The sequence below is a fragment of the Macaca mulatta genome, chromosome 15, assembly GCF_049350105.2.
Source record: "Macaca mulatta isolate MMU2019108-1 chromosome 15, T2T-MMU8v2.0, whole genome shotgun sequence".
Taxonomy (NCBI): domain Eukaryota; kingdom Metazoa; phylum Chordata; class Mammalia; order Primates; family Cercopithecidae; genus Macaca; species Macaca mulatta.
Window position 1 is genome coordinate 90994542 of NC_133420.1, and position 17986 is coordinate 91012527.

General features: G+C 36.2%; 1 protein-coding gene across 15 annotated transcripts in view; it reads left to right on the forward strand.

The window, feature by feature from the left end:
- PTPRD (protein tyrosine phosphatase receptor type D) overlaps positions 1-13283 on the forward strand; it is a 548445-nt gene extending 535162 nt beyond the window's left edge. For all 15 annotated transcript variants that reach the window (XM_077966648.1, XM_077966651.1, XM_077966654.1 and 12 more), the window contains 2 exons: positions 9547-9682; positions 11553-13283. In XM_077966648.1, coding sequence (XP_077822774.1) covers positions 9547-9682; positions 11553-11621 — 205 coding nt within the window. In that variant the 3' untranslated portion in view covers positions 11622-13283. The remainder of the gene's footprint in view (positions 1-9546; positions 9683-11552) is intronic.
- The last annotated feature ends 4703 nt before the right edge of the window (positions 13284-17986 follow it).

Below are 17986 nucleotides of genomic sequence, written 5' to 3' on the forward strand. Positions count from 1 at the left end.
CAGTTGTGGGCGCAGCTTCAGCAGACTTACTTAGCAGTCCCCACCTGGCAGCTCTGAAGAGAGCATCTCTTCTCCCGCTGCAGTGTTCCAGCTCTGATTGATAAGGCACAGACTCTCTACTCAAGTGGGTCCCTGACCCCCATGTATCTTGACTGGGAGACACTTCCCAGTAGGGGCTGACAGATACCTCATACAGGAGAGCACTGGCTGGCACCTGGCAAGTGCCCCTCTGGGACGAAGCTTCCAGAGGAAGAAATAGGCAGCAATCTTTGCTGTTTTGCAGCCTCTGCTGGTGATACCCAGGCACACAGGGTCTGGAGTGGACCTCCAGCAAAACTGCAGCAGAGAGTCCTGTTAGAAGAAAACTAACAGAAAAGAATAGCACGTCCACCCAGAGAACCCCCCCACCTGAAGGTCACCAACATCAAAGGCCAAAGGTAGATAAATCCACGAAGATGGGGAAAAACCAGCACAAAAAGGCTGAAAATTCCAAAAACCAGAACACCTCTCCTCCGCCAAAGGATCACAACTCCTCGCCAGCAAGGGAACAGAATTGGACAGAGAATGAGTTTGACAAATTGACAGATGTAGGGTAAAAACAAACTCCTCCAAGCTAAAGGAGCATGTTCTAACCCAATGCAAGGAAGCTAAGAACTTTGAAAAAAAGTTAGAGGAATTGCTAACTAGAGTAACCAGTTTAGAGAATGACCTGATGGAGCTGAAAAACACAGCACGAGAACTTCGCAAAGCATACACAGGTATCAATAGCTGAATCAATCAAGTGGAAGAAAGGATATCAGAGATTGAAGGTCAACTCAATGAAATAAAGTATGTGAAATAAAGTATGAAGACAAGATTAGAGAAAAAAGAGTGAAAAGAAATGAACAAAGCCTCCAGGAAATACGGGACTATGTGAAAAGACCATATTTACGTTTCATTCGTGTACCTGAAAGTAGTGTTCACAGTATTTCCTTAATTTGAATGTTGGCCTGTCTTGCTAGGTTGGGGAAGTTCTTCTGGATAATATCCTGAAGAGTTTTCTCCAACTTCGTTCCATTCTCCCCTTCATTAAGATATTCCTCAGGAAGAGCAACCCCAAGCCACATAATCATCAGATTCACCAAGGTTGAAATGAAAGAAAAAATGTTAAGGGCAGCCAGAGAGAAAGGTCGGCTTGCCCACAAAGGAAGCATATCAGACTAACAGTAGATCTCTCAGCAGCAACCCTACAGGCCAGACGAGAGTGGGGGCCAATATTCAACATTCTTAAAGAGAAGGATTTTCAACCTAGAATTTCATATCCAGCCAAACTAAGCTTCATAAGTGAAGGAGAAATAAAATCCTTTACAGACAAGCAAATGCTGAGAGATTTTTGTCACCACCAGGCCTGCCTTACAAGAGCTCCTGAAGGAAGCACTAAATATGGAAAGGAAACACTGGTACCAGCCACCGCAAAAACATACCAAATTGTAAAGACCATCAATGCTATGAAGAAACTGCATCAATTAATGTGCAGAATAACCAGCTATCATCATAATGACAGGATCAAATTCAAACATAACAATATTAACCTTAAATGTAAACAGGCTAAATGCCCCAATTAAAAGACACAGATTGGCAAATTGGACAAAGAGTCAAGACCCATCAGTGTGCTGTATTGAGGAGACCCATCTCACATGCAGAGACACACATAGGCTCAACATAAAGGGATGGAGGAATATTTACCAAGCAAATGGAAAGCAAAAAAAAAAAAAAGCAGGGAATGCAATCCTAGACTCTGATAAAACAGACTTTAAACAGACAAACAAGGGCATTACATAATGGTAAAGGGATCAAAGCAATAAGAAGAGCTAACTATCCTAAATATATATGAACCCTATACAGGAGCACCCAGATTCATAAAGCAAGTTCTTAGAGACCTATAAAGAGACTTAGACTCCCACACAATAATAGTGGGAGACTTTAACACCCTACTGTCAATATTAGACAGCCCAACGAGACAGAAAATTAACAAGGATGTTCAGAACTTGAACTCAACTCTGGACCAAGCAGACGTAATAGACATCTACAAATCAACAGAATGTACATTCTTCTCAGCACCACATCGTACTTATTCTAAAATTGACCACATAATTGGAAGTAAAACACTCCTCAGCAAATGCAAAAAACACGGAAATCATAACAAACGGTCTCTCAGACCACAGTGCAATCAAATTAGAACTCACTCAGGATTAAGAAACTCAAAACCACACAATGACATGGAAGCTGAACAACCTGCTCTTGAATGACTACAGGGTAAATAACGAAATGAAGGCAGAAATAAAGATGTTCTTTGGAACCAATGAGAACAAAGATACAACGTGCCAGAATCTGTGGGACACATTTAAAGCAGTGTGTAGAGAGAAATTTCCAGGACTAAATGCCCACAAGAGAAAGCAGGAGAGATCTAAAATTGACACCCTAACATCACAATTAAAAGAACTAGAGAAACAAGAGCAAACAAATTCAAAAGCTAGCAGAAAGGCAAGAAATAACTAAGATCAGAATAGAACTGAAGGAGATAGAGACACAAAAAACCCTTCAAAATTTCAGTGAATCCAGGAGCTGGCTTTTGGAAAGATCAACAAAATAAAAAGAGTGCTAGCCAGACTAATACAGAAGAATCAAATAGACACAGTGAAAAAGGATAAAGGGGAAATCACCACCAATCCCACAGAAATACAAACTACCATCAGAGAATACTATCAACACCTCTATGCAATTAAAGAAGAAAATCTAGAAGAAATGGATAAATTCCTGGACACATACACCCTCCCAAGACTAAACCAGGAAGAAGTCAAAACTCTGCATAGACCAATAACAAGTTCTGAAATTGAGGCAGTAATTAATAGCCTAGCAACCAAAAAAAGTGCAGGACCAGACGGATTCTACAGCTGAAGTCTACCAGAGGTACAAACAGGAGCTGGTACCACTCCTTCTGAAACTTTTCCAAACAATAGAGGGAATGCTCCCTAACTCATGTTAGGAGGCCAGCATCATCCTGGTACCAAAACCTGGCAGAGATGTAACAAAAAAAAATTTCAGGCCAATATCCCTGTTGAACATTGATGCAGAAATCCTCAATAAAATACTGGCAAACCAAATCCAGCAGCACATCAAAAAGCTTATCCACCATGATCAAGTTGGCATCATCCCTGGGATGCAAGGCTGGTTCAACATATAGATCTCGATAAACGTAATCTATCATATAAACAGAACCAATGGCAAAAACCACATGATTAACTAACTCAATAGATGCAGAAAAAGCCTTGGGCAAAATTCAACAGCCCTTCGTGCTAAAAACTCTCAATAAACTAGGTATTGATGGAACGTATCTCAAAATAAGAAGAGCTATTTATGATAAACCCACAGCCAGTATCGTAACGAATGGGCAAAAACTGGAAGCGCTCCCTTTGAAAACTGGCAAAAGGCAAGGATGCCCTCTCTCACCACTCCTATTCAACATAACATTGGAAATTCTGGCCAGAGCAATCATGCAAGAGAAAGAAATAAAGGGTATTCAATTAGGAAAAGTAGAAGTCAAATTGTCTCTGTTTGCAGATGACAAGATTGTATTTTTAGAAAACCCCATTGTCTCAGCCTCAAATCTCCTTAAGCTGATAAGCAACTTCAGCAGAGTCTCAGGATACAAAATAAATGTACAAAAAATCACAAGCATTCCTATACACCAATAATAGAGAGCCAAATCATGAGTGTACTCCCATTCACAATTGCTACAAGAAGAATAAAATACCTAGGAATTCAACTTACAAGGGATGTGAACCAACTTACAAGGGATGTGAAGGACCTCTTCAAGGAGAACTACAAACCACTGCCCAATGAAATAAAAGAGGACACAAACAAATGGAAGAACATTCCATGCTCATGGATGGGAAGAATCAATATCGTGAAAATGGCCATACTGCCTACCCAAGGTAATTTATAGATTCAATGCTAACCCTATCAAGCTATCAATGATTTTCTTCACAAAATGGGAAAAATCTACTTTAAATTTGATATGGAACCAAAAAAGAGTCCACAAAGTCAAGACAATCCTAAGCAAAAAGAACAAGGCTTGAGGCATCATGCTACCTGACTTCAAAGGACACTACAAGGCTACAGTAACCAAAACAGCATGGTGCTGCTACCAAAACAGATATACAGACCAATGGAACAGAACCAGAGACCTTATAAATAACGCCATACATCTGCAACCATATGATCTTTGACAAACCTGAGGAAAAACAATGGGGAAAGGCTTCTCTATTTAATAAATGGTGTTGGGAAAACTGGCTAGCCATATGCAGAAAACTGAAACTGGATCCCTTCCTTACCCCTTATACAGAAATTAACTCAAGATGGATTAAAGACTTAAACCTAAGACTTAAAACCATAAAAACCCTAGAAGAAAATCTAGGCAGTACCATTCAGGACACAGTTATAAACAAAGATTTGAGGACTAAAACACCAAAAGCAATGGCAACTAAAGCCAAAATTGACAAATGGGATCTAATTAAAGAACTTCTGCAGAGCCAAAAACTACCATCAGAGTGAACAGGCAACCTACAAAATGGGAGGAAATTTTTGCAATCTATCCATCTGACAAAGGGCTAACATCCAGAATCTACAAAGAAGTTATATTTACAAGAAAAAAACAACCCCATCGACAAGTAGGCAAAGGATATGAACAGACACTTCTCAAAAGAAGACATTTATGCGGCCGACAAACATGAAAAACTGCTCACCATCATCGGTCGTTAGAGAAATGCAAATGAAAACCACAATGAGATACTATCTTATGCCAGTTAGAATGGCAATCATTAAAATGTCAGAAAAACAACAGTTGCTGGGGAGGATGTGGAGAAATAGGAACACTTTACACTGTTTGTTAGTGGGAGTGTAAATTAGTTCAACGATTGTGGAAGATAGTTTGGTGATTCCTCAAGGATCTAGAACCAGAAATACCATTTGACCCAGCAATCCCATTACTGAATATATACCCAAAGGATTAAAAATCATTCTACTATAAAGACACATACACACATATGTTAATGTAACACTGCTCACAATAGTAAAGACTTGGGACCAACCCAAATGCTCATCAATGATAAAGTAAATGTGGCACATATATACCATGGAATACTATGCAGCCATAAAAAAGGATGAGTTCATGTCCTTTGCAGGCACATGGATGAAACTGGTAAACCTACACAGCAAACTAACACAGGAACAGAAAACCAAACACCACATGTTATCACTCATAAGTGGGAGTTGAACAGTGAGAACACATGGATGCAGGGAAACAAACATCACACACCAGGGCCTTTTAGGGGGTAGGGGGCTGAGGGAGGGATAGCATCAGAAGAAATACCTAATGTAGATAGTGGGTTCATGGGTGTAGTAAACCACTATGGCACATGTATACCTATGTAACCAACCAGCACATTTTTCTCATCTACCCCAGAACTTAAATTAAAAAAAAAAAAAAAAATGCTAACCATCATCTAAGCCTCCGGTAAGTTGTAATCTTTTTGCTGGTAGAGGGTCTTGCCTCGACATTGATGGCTGCTGACTAATCAAGGGGTGGTGGTTTCTGAAAGGTGAGGTGGCTGTAGCAATTTCTTAAAAGAAGATAATAATGAAGTTTGGCACATCACGTGACTCTTTATCAAGAGTCTTCTCTGCACCATGCAATGTTGCTTGATAGCATTTTACTCTCAGTAGAACTTCTTTCAAAATTGGAGTCATTCCTCTGCAACCCTGCTCCTTTTCGATTAACTTTGTTTATCTACTATTCTAAATCTTTTGTCATTTTCACAGTGTTCACAGCATCTTCATGAGTACATTCCATCTTGAGAAACCATTTTCTTTGCTCATCCATAAGAAGCAACTCCTCATGTATTCAGGTTTTATCATGAGATTGCAGCAATTCAGTCACATCTCCCAGCTCCACTTCTAGTTCTAGTTATCTTGCTATTCCACCATTTTTGCAATTTCTTCCTTCACTGAAGTCTTGAACCCCTCAAAGTCATCCATGATGATCAGAGTCAACTTCTTCCAAACTCCGGTTAATGTTGATAATTTGATCTTCTCCCATGAATCACAAATGTTTTTAATGGCATAGAATGGTGAATTATTTCCAGGAAATGTTCGATTTACTTTGCCCAGACCTACTAGAGAATCACTATCTATAGAATGTATAGCCTTACAAAATGTAGTTCTTAGATAATAAAACTTGAAAGTTGAAATTCCTCCTTGGTCCATTGCGCTGCAGAATGAATATTGTATTCACAGGCATGAAAACATTAATCTCCTTGTACATTCCATCAGAGCTCTTGGGTGACAAGGTATATTGTCAATGAGCAGTATTATCTTGAAAAGAATCTTTTATTCTGCACAGTAGGTCTCAAGAGTGGCCTTAAAATATTCAGTAAACCATGCTGTAAACAGATGTGTTGTCATCCATGCTTTCTTGTTCCATTTATAGAACTGGGCTATACAAGAGGTCGAGCTTTCAGCCTGTCTTGATGTTTGGTGTGCCTTCCTTACTAAAACTTGATTATTTCAAGCTTTTGACTTAAAGTGAGAGATGTTTAACTCTTCCTTTCACTTGAGTGTATTTAGTGTAATTCTTCAGAGCCCTAGGATTTTTGAAATCGTAAATGAGCTTTGGCTTCAGCTTAATGTCACCAGCTGCATGAGCCCCTAACAAGTCAGCCTGTTCTTTGAAGTTAGGCATTGACGCCTCTGTAGCTATCAGTCTTAGATGACAACTTCTTCCAATATAATGATGTTTGTCTACACTGAAGATCTGTTTTTTAATGTAGCCACCTTCATTCAGTGATCTTAGCTAGATCTTCTGGATAACTTGCTACAGCTTCTGCAACAGCACTTTTTGCTTCACCTTGCACTTTTATGTTATGGGGTTGGCTTCCTTCCTTAAACCTCATAAGCAAACCTCTGCTAACTTCAAACTTTTCTTCTGCAGCCTCTTTACCTCTCAGCCTTTGAAGAGAGTTAGGGCCTTGCTCTGGCCTAGGCTTTGATTTAAGGGAATGTTGTAAATGGTTTGATCTTCTATCCAGACCTTTAAAACTTTCTTCTTATCAGCAGTAAAGCTGTTCTACTTTCCTTATCATTCGTGTGTGCACTGGAGTAGCACTTTTAATTTCCTTCAGGAACTTTGCATTCACAACTAGGCTGTTTGGTGCAAGAGGCCTAGCTTTCAGCATACCTGGGCTTTAAGCTTAATTATTTCTAGCTTGTGATTTAGATAACTCTCCCTTTCACTTGAACACTTAGAGGCCATTGTAGGGTTATTAACTAGCCTAATTTCAGTATTGTTGTGTCTCAAGAAATAGGGAAGCCTGAGGAGAAAAAGACAGATGGGGAGACTGCTGCTTGGTGGAGCAGTCATAACACACACATTTATCAAGCGTTCAGTGTCTTACGGTCATGGTTCATGGCACCCCAAACCAATTGCACTAGTAACATCAAAGATCAGCGATCACAGATCACTAACATATAATAGTATGAAAAAATTTGAAATATTGCAAAAATAACCAAAATGCTACACAGAGACACAAACCGAATATGTGCTGGTGGAAAAATGGCACCAATATACTTGTTCAATGCAAGATTGACATAGACATTCAATTTGTTAAACAAAATATCTGCAAAACTCAATAAAGCGTAGCACAATAAAACAGTGTATGCCCGTATTTAGACAAAGTAGATGGTATATATTGGTATTGAATTACCTGGATGTTTAACTTCACTCATAATTTGCCCATATGCTAATTTAAACTTTTCTAAAATAACCTCTAAGGAAAAGAGTATCTTTAATTTAATACATCTTCTTAGCTTTAAGCATCCTTATATGTATAGGCACATAAATGTTATGTGTGCCTGTTCTCAGTGTTTTTGTCACAAAATAATTTTAATATTCCTTTAGTATAATGCTAAAGAAATTGTGATGCATATATCTTATATATAGATATACACACACATAGAAGACTTCTATATATTTTATCTAGGAATGTTCTGAAAATACTACTTTTCTTTTTTGTAACTTATTAAACTAAGATGATAAAATCAATAAATGCAAAAGTTGTAAGTCCAATGTCTGTTCTTTTCTTGAAAATACTTAGTAGAAAGACAGAAACCCAATGTTTTTGTTACATTCAAGTTATCAAATCAAGGTAAGAGAGATTCTGGAGTACCTAGACCATTCAACAAAAAGAAAATAAATCTCAGTTTCTCACAACTAAGAGAGACTTTCAAGGTTAAAAGGGACCTTCAAGGTCATCTGCTTCATCTTAAGAGAAGGCTTCACTGCTGCTAGACATCTTCAATCACTTCTTAAAGACTGACTCCCCATGGAGTTTCAAACCTCACTTAACATTTCTGTTTAGACTGTAGAAACCCATTTATAAAGGGACACACTATTTATATATGCCTGTCAGCTACATCCTCCAGTAAATGAATCCATCTATTTTCTACAGCCCGTGCCCAAGTGTTACACATGCTGTTTAATTAGGATCCAAAAATGTACGGATTTTTCATTATTCACTGTTTCCCTCATTACCTAAACTTCCCAGTGCTTTCCCACTTAAGAAGTGCAGAAGAGCTATGAATTAGTTTTCTTTCTTGCTACCATGAAGATTCTTGAATTATCTTAAAACAATGAAGACAACAGAGAGAAACTCAAAAACTTTCTAACGTGGTAGAAAGGATCCTGGGGTTTTAGTTGCTGATCATGTAAAAATAGTAGGTAAGTTTAGAGATCAGTGGCTCTTAACCATTTTTTTTTTAAAGATTAGAGACCCCTGTGAGAATCTGTTGAAAGTTCTAAGTCTCAAGAAATAAGAAAACAACACAGTATTTACTTCATGTGTACATACACTTACAGGATAGTCATAAACCCTCCTGAAGACTAAGTGAAAATCACATATATACCCTGTTATAGCATCTCTTTTCTCATAATAAAACCAGTGTAAACATTTGACTAGTTATAGACAAATACGTTTAAGTTATGGGGCATTGCATATGTATTTTAAGTAACTGTAAAATGTGAACAATGTACTAGAAAAGTTGAAGATGCCAAATTCACTTCACCTTATTCTGAATTATTTCATACTTCAAAAATATTAAGTAGGCAAGTTCTAAATCTCAGAATCTCCATGAGTAATATAAACCTATATGTTATTTATACCCTTTCTTCTTTTCATTTGTTATGTTTCCTTGGTCTTTCTAAAATGGTATAAATCCCCATTGAAAAGACCTTTTATTAGACTTACTCCTAATTACTTCACCCTCGTTATCACATGCTGTTACAACTCAGTATCCCAAGAGTAACCATTTGGTGAATGCGATACCACGTTTTCCTGAACATGGCTGTAAAGAAATATGGAGTGTGGAAGCTGGTAGAAGTATGTCCACACCCAAGCAAATGTGCCAAGACTGTGAGCCTCTCACCCAGTAACATTGCCTTTGTTATTGTGGCAGCGCGGGCGTTGGAAGAACTGGAGTCTTCATAACATTAAGCATTGTTTTGGAAAGAATGAGATATGAAGGAGTCGTAGATATCTTCCAGACCGTCAAAATGTTAAGAACACAACGACCAGCTATGGTACAGACAGAGGTGAGAAAATCCATTGCATTTTTCACATCTCAAGAGCCTACGTTTTGCTAGCTTGGACCTCCTGGAGTCCAGACTCTCTCAACACCACACACATAATACTGTGGGGAAAGCATCAAACCGTTTAATAATTTTGAACCTCATTTTCCCCCTTTTTAAATGGGGTGAGATTATCAGTGTTTTAGTGTTGCTATAGAAATTACGTGCGATTATATGTTACATTGAGCTATGTTAAATTTCACTACTGGACCATTTTTGACCAATAAAATGGCAATTTCATAAAATTCGTTATATTCATTTTCCTATAGTATATATTATATAGAGAGAGAAAGCATAATGCTTAGTACATAAAATAATCTCAGCCCATTTAACTTCTCCATTCTCCCTCTTTGTGCCTACAGAGGTATCAGTTGTTCTATATCTCATGTCTTAACAATGGCCATTCAAAACATTTTGATTCTGGATAAGCCTAGAGATATTATATTAGCCCCACATTTCCTATTCCAATAATTAATATGGCAATTTGGATATTTCTCTTAATAATAAGAGTTTATGATATAGCCAGTCTGGTCTATTGAGCATTCATTTCTAAAGATGATATTACTGATAGTTTATGTTCTGCAAAAGGCCACCAAATTATACAACTTATATGTGTTCCTCAATTCATCATCCACAGTATCTTTCAGACTGATTTCAAAGTAGTACAAGTGTGTGGCTTGCAATACTCAAAACATTCTGTCAGCCTGACAAACTTAATGGGTCTTGGGGGTTACAGAAGGAAATTGGACATTTAAAAAGCCTGAACACTTAGCCAAGCAACTGACTGTGACAAGATAGGAAAGTAAACACCATTTATTTTGCATTACCATTTTTATTATAGAAAAATGCACATTTAAGCAAAATAGAAACTATCTACTTTCAGCCTGGTTGGCCACTGAAAATAGATTTCTTTTATGGGGAAAATCCTACTTTTTCTCATCCCTATAGAGATCTGTAAATTGTAATTTTTCCATCTCTCCAACAATGCTTCAATTTATTCCAATATGATAGTGTTCTTCGTTGTCTGAAAAAAGCCATGTTTCATACCGTTTTATTTTAGTGTGTGCCTTTCTATAACAGACAGCTAGCAATCACACAGAAATGGGCCGAATTTACAGGTATTTTTTGATGTGGGCAGCCAATCTTGTGAAGCCATTTTCAGGGATGAAAAGCTTGGAAGTCCAGTGCCCTGTGTAAATGGATTTGTGTGCCTGTTGTGCCGCACCAGCTACCTTCTGGCTGTATATGAACATCATATATAAGTGAGAGAGCCAGCCAAAAGGTAGCTGAAATGACTGTGAGTGATTCTCATTGCAAGCTCTACTATCCAAACATAATCTTTTTTAAATTCAAATTTTATTGGCAGTAGCTCAGAAGATAAGTAAATTCAGATTTTTCTCAGGACAGTTTGTGTATCAGCCTCTCATATATTTAAACTGAGAATTCATTATCACAAGCAGATAATTGTAAAGGATGACTTTCATCATTATCTGTTTATAAGGCATGTAAGAAGTGTATGTGCTCAATTGGTGGTAATTGTTTGATACTACTTGGAAAACACTTGTCTGGGAAGGCAATGTACACTTGACCTGCCACTGCTTGGAATTGGGAGATCATTTTAGTCAAATTGATTGGCAAAGTGAATAAACACTCCATGTGGCTAATTTTTCTTCGTTCACTATAACCAATTGGTCATTGGATTAGATCAATTGACAAAAGTATGATTTCGCCCCATATAGATGTAATTTTGTTATCCAATATTGATTTTTATTTTTCTATTAAAATATGCTCATGGTCCCTTCCTTTGTTTCTCCCCATTCGTTGTCTCCTGCAGGATCAGTATCAGTTTTGCTATCGAGCCGCACTAGAGTACCTGGGCAGCTTTGATCACTATGCAACGTAGAAACCCCTGACCCATTCTGGATTTTTACTACAGGCCCTTCAATATCCATGGAGTCTCTTCTGAGCCATACAGGGCACTTGAGAAGTCCTTCTTAACTTCTAGCTAACAACTACTTAGTGGGACTATTACACACAAAACAAATTAAAAACAAATTATTCCAGGTGGACCAAGAATTCACAGTTTAATAATCTAACCTGAAAAATAATGAAGAGAATCCTGACTGATGAGGCATCTGAAGGATTTTATTTACAGATACCTCAAGGATTCAAAATCAAGGGAAGAAGAAATCACAGCAAAGAACCACCATCTTATTCAGGATTGTTTGAAAGGTGCAAGGAGAAATTGCCAGAATGCCGCAATTCAGCCCAAGATGTGTGCTGGTGTGGCTTCTCACAGCGAAATGGACTCTGCTTTGACATCACCCCTTCCCACCATACTGCTCATAATAACATTTTAGGGGGAAAGGGAGGGGGGAATGTTTAAAAAGAAAGTCCTTGATTTAGTTTTTTAGTATTGTAAAGATACTGCTGACCTGTGCTTCATTTCTAACTGTGTAAACTTTTTTTTAACAAAATGTATCATTCGATAAAGTGAATTTTAAAAAAGTTACATAACTCTTCATTTTTTATTTCCAAATCGTAGGTTTTTTTAAGCTGTAGAACTGTTATCTGTAATATCTTGCTGTAGAAATATCAAATAATTTGAAAATTTGCACATTTTTGTGCAATACTCAATCTACAGTATCAATCTCGTCAGATATATTAATTTTACACTTCTGTTCAGTTTTGATTGGTGAGAAAGTACCCATTCTCTTCAAATTATCAAAGATAATTATTATTTTGTTTTGATTTTGGAATCAACAGGGAGGCGCAAAGTATAAAGTTGCTGCTAACATATATACATATATATCCAAATTTTACAAGGGTGTCTATGTATATATAGACAGTGTGTCCACACAAAAAATAGATATAGCTATCAGTCAGTTCTTCCATGATTTAGTTTTTTTTTTAATGTAGAAAAGCTATTGTAAACATCTCTTTCCATTTATTCTTAATTTTTTGACATATTGGTATTTCTTAATATCACAAAACTTTAATTTTTTAAAGGGAAATGAGGAATGCACATCAGTGATTGTCAAACCTCACCCCCTAATTTCCTACCCAATCTCCCCCCACCTACCCAATCATATTCACTAATTCTGTTTTGTCAGGCTTCCAACAAAGTTCAATATTTCTAACAAACACTCTAGTGCAATAAAAATTATTAAATAGCTAAGAGGTGTGCATGTGGGAAAGGTCAGTGCATATCCCTTTAGGAGGGGAGAATGTTGTAATATATCAGCTATCGAGTTGTTTAAAAAAAGTGTATTCAATCGTATATTGTCTATAGTATGTGCTATGAAATTTGCATTTATGATATGTAACAGGGGCAAAGCCAAATTCATGTTACTCTGTTCAGTCAGAAACATTTTGTGGCATACAGCATTCCTGGGAAGTGCTGTACCTTGTTTCGTTTTGGTTTTAGTTTTGCATTTAGAGTGCCTTATAATTGATGCCTATTTTAATAGCATTTCTTTTTAGCTTTTGGTTCGTATTTCCATTCACTGTTCGTATCTGTTACTCTTTCTATTAAAGCATTATCTGTTTACCACATGTACAAAAACTCTTTGAATAATATGCATTCCTAGTTTTCAGCCAAGTCGGGGATGTTAGTGATTGTACCAGCCCAAAGCACTTGGATAATCAGGGCCCTTCTTCCTTTTATAATCGTCAACATCAGAAAAAGCTACTTGTTTTATTTATATTCCCTTCCAAATCTGCTCTGGAACATGCAGTAACTGCACCAAACTTATTTTAGTAACAAATATCATTGGCAACTTTGGAATATATTTGATATTCCATTAGAATTTTTCTAAAAGGGGAAATATATATATATTATATAAATAAAAATATATATATATAAAATATATATATAAAACCCCTAATTCTTCCAACATTCTATAGGAAGCCATGGATGATGGCATGAGTTTGCCACATTTTACATGATTTTAAATAATCCTCAAAATATCCAAGGAACTCTTAAAGAGTTTTGGTATGAGTATACTGCTTTGGTTTAATTTTATCTTCATGGATGTTCTGCATGGAAGGATTTTTGTTTTCCACATTTTCCCATTGCTAGCAGAATGAAATCCAAGAGACCAAACACTTGCAAGCATTGTATTTGAGCACTTTTGTAAAAAACAAAGAAAAAGAAAAAAAAGAAAATATATATAATACTTAAAAAAAGTATCTAGAAGGCTACCTCAGAATGAGACTCTCTAACCTACATCAGAACCAGAGAAGAATGTGCACTATGTGGGTCTGTTATCATTTTCTTTTCGTTTGTATCTTTTTGGAGATTTATCCAAGTGCCAGATTACTCAGTGCTATAATTTTCTTTTAGTTGAACAAAGGGGGTCAGATAGACATTGCATCATCCAGACATGCCTTGTTGGACATGTAGAATCCGATGGAGCATTGCACACCAGAATGATTGGCCAATGAGCAGCTTCTCTCCCTGAAACAAAAACTGCCCATTTGGCAAAGGGAAAGATGACAATAATCAGAAGAAGAAAATGAATGGGATGCATACCATAGACGAACGAGGCGGAGACTATTGCGGGAATCTTACTGTTCAGGAGCTGTTCCTAGAACTAACTCCCTTACTGTCATTGATGTGCATTCCACTCTGTGCTTTTCTGTACAACCATCCAAGTTTTAATTTCCCAGGTAAAACATCTTTATCTGCCATTACCACAAGCTTTCGAGTTTCCAGTTATTTTCATCATCATAACCAGTACGGTGCTATTATTTACCTATGTACGTGTAGTTATGTATAATTTTGTAATTAGTTACAATGGTAAAAAAAATCAAAATATATAAAAAGTGATTTGTACAGAACTTTATTTTAGCTCTTTTTTAAAAATGATTTGCATGGTTAGAAAACGGCGAGGACAGCCAGGGGAGGGAAGGGCCTCTAGGGAACTTTGCACTTTCTATACCTTTGTACTATGCACTGCCCTATTGATTCTACACCCAATAATGATATTACTTGAACCCATCTGTAAGAAACTGCTTCGGAAATTCATTTGTGTGTATGTAAATAACACAACATAGAAACAGGAAGGGAAAAAAGTCTGCAGTAATGCACGTATTTTTTTTTTCTTTCCTGTTTATTTTCGGTTTTGCTTTGTTTAAGTCCTTCCTTTTGTTTTTAATTCCCTTTTTGTTTTTCTTTTTGGGTTTTGGTTCCTTTTGGGTTTATGGGTGCCCTGATACTCCAGCAGAGATCAGAAGGCTACAGATCCATTCTATCCATCCGTTATGTGGCTTTGCCATTCCAGCTTGGAGTGTCTTTACAAAGATAATAACAGTTGTGTTCTTTGCTCTCGTTTTGGATGCATAGACTGAAAAATTTAAAAAAATAACTTGTAAAATGGCTTGTTAAAAAAATACAATTACCTCTAATTAGTAGTACGCGTAAATGTTTTACAGAATGAAAGGCGTGCTTTTTATTTTCTTACTTCGTTACATTGGTGGCGAAAGAAGTCTGTATGAAAATCAGTTCTTTGCTGACACAAGTTCCATTTGTTACAAATGAATTCTAATAAAAATGTCAGTGTTATGCAGCCCTGGCCTTTGCTTTTGTCCACGCAAGCACTTTGGTTTTCAACTGACTCTATGTTCTCTCTCCTCTTCTGGTTATCTAGTTAGTTCCTTGTACTAGTAATATTTCTGTTTACCAAGAGACTACTGTTTACAAATATCTACCTTGAGGTAAGCACTTTTCACTGGTAAGCAAACAGAGGCTCAAAGAAATAGTTTTTCCAAGTTCACAGAGCAAAGAAAGAGGCATTGTTTTCATTCATGTCAGAGATCACGGGCAATATTTGATTCTGTGGAAATGACTACTATATACAAATTTAAGCGCACAACTATATATACATCTATATGTATGTATTTTCATCTCGAAACAACTTTCATGCACATAAAAATAGCTCCATAGTGTTCATTTATTAATACCTTTGGGAACATGGCTAAGAAAATGCTTGGTTTATTTATTCAGTCATTCAATATTATCAGGTACCAGTAATGGCTCAGAATCGTTCTAGGTATTGGAAATGCAGCTCTGAACAAATGAGATACTGGTGCTGTTTGCATACAGACTATAGTCTACTGACAGAGGTTGGCACTGAAGTAATAGTAACATCACATGGGACCAGTGCTATGAAGGAAAGTGTAGGATCCTTGAAGTTAGGACTTTCAGTTGTGAGTGACAGAAAGTCTGACTCAAATTGATCTACTGGAAAAGAAAAGTGTTTACTGACTCATGTACTAAAAGATTAGGAGTGGACTCATTTACTAAAAGAGTAGGAATACATCATCTTAAGGTATAACTGGATTCAGGGCTCAGGTGATGCCTTCAGGACATGATGTCTCTTCCCATCGTCCAGCCTGATTTCTACTTTCACAGTTTAAGTTTTAAACTCCGTTTTTGTGGTCCCTTGAAGCTTTGGGATCATAACACCACAGAGCAGACAAGTGGAAGAGTTTACTTCCCCCAACAACACCATCAAAAGTCCTAGAATGGAGTGGATTCTTCTTGATCCTAACTGAACCGGTCTTGGGGTAAGTGATCATCTCAGGAACACAAGTATGGACAAAAGGCGAGAATGTGTGCATTGAGTTATCACATCCAGAAGGATGTAAGGTGGCTGTCCCATTTTGCCAAACAGCAATGAATATTGTGGGACGAACAACTGGCTGCTGATCAGCCTGATTAGTTAAGGTAAGGCAAAGCACAGGTATGCTTGGTAATGTTAAAACTACCTGTTAGAAATAATGACCGGATCAAACAATTCCATTATCCAAACATTATTTTGGAAATCCTGTTATTGAATCAACAATCAGACTTTTTCCACTTCACCTAGTTGGCTTTTACTTTTGCAGATGTGACCACCCCATTGGCTGATTGCGTAAAAACAGGATAGAATGTTTGAAGTGTATCAGATTTGATATTTTGTACATTGTGATTCATAAGTTTAAACAGATATCTGATAGAATACCAAGAATGACAAAATATTATCTGATTGTATACATGTACATGCACAGAATTAATAACTAATTATAAGTTTGGGACTTTCACTTAATTGTATCCATGATTAAACTTTATAATGAGAATTTTAATTATAATAATTCATAAAATTATGAATCTGAGAAATATTTAAATGTATAATGTTTAAAATAATTCCTGCAAATTCTGAGGAAATATAATAGGCCAAGACCTGTGAAATCTTTTGTTTAATAATACAAAGAGACTTAAAATATGTAAAATTGTATATATGTAAAAATGTTTTACAGTTACATATACAATATGTATATATGTAATGTATATATTACATATAATTTTACATATATTATTTTACATATACACTGTAATGCCATTTATAATGCATTAGCATTTCACTATTAAATAGTGTTTTGGAAAAAAGATAGCTACATTAAAAATTATTATATATACTTTTCAAGAAAGGATACAAAATTATGTACACACCTTAAAGAAGTGACTGGAAAGAAATATAATTATTACATGATACTCTGTGATAAAATTTTGCTGCACTTTGTATATTTTCTAAAATTTTTACAATAAGTATTTCAAAATAGCAAATTGTGCATGCTTTGAAATATGTGGGAAGATAGAATAATTTTTTTAAATCAATTTACAAGGCAAGAATGAAGAGAAAAGAGAATCTAGGACAGGAGGGGCAAATAGTAAATAATATGGGATATTTAAAATTTAAAACAGAATTACTGCAAATGTAAATAAAGTATATTCAACTTAAAGATACAGATTTTTAGCCTAGTTATATAATGCTTGTAAGAACATGAGGCTACCAAAAGTAAAAGAATGCAAGAGATATACCATGCAAACATAGCTAAAAGAAAGCTATACTGAGTTATATTAATATCAGCCATACCATTACCAAATAATAAAAAGGTCAATTTCCGATGAAAAACTTCAATGCACCAGGAAGATGTGACAATTCTATGTGTGTATGAACCTCATAACATGGCCTCAAAATGTAGACAACAAAAATAGAACTTAAAGGAGTTACATACATATTCACAGCTATCATGGGAGATTTTAAAACACTTATTAATGTATAAAATGAACAAACTGAATAAAACTTCAGTAAGGGTATAAAAGATATGAACAAGCTGATTAACAAAATTTACACCTAAGTGATCTATGTAGATTATTAAATTCAATAACTTAAAAATATACATTATTTTTAAGAGCATTTAAAACATTTACCTAAATTAACT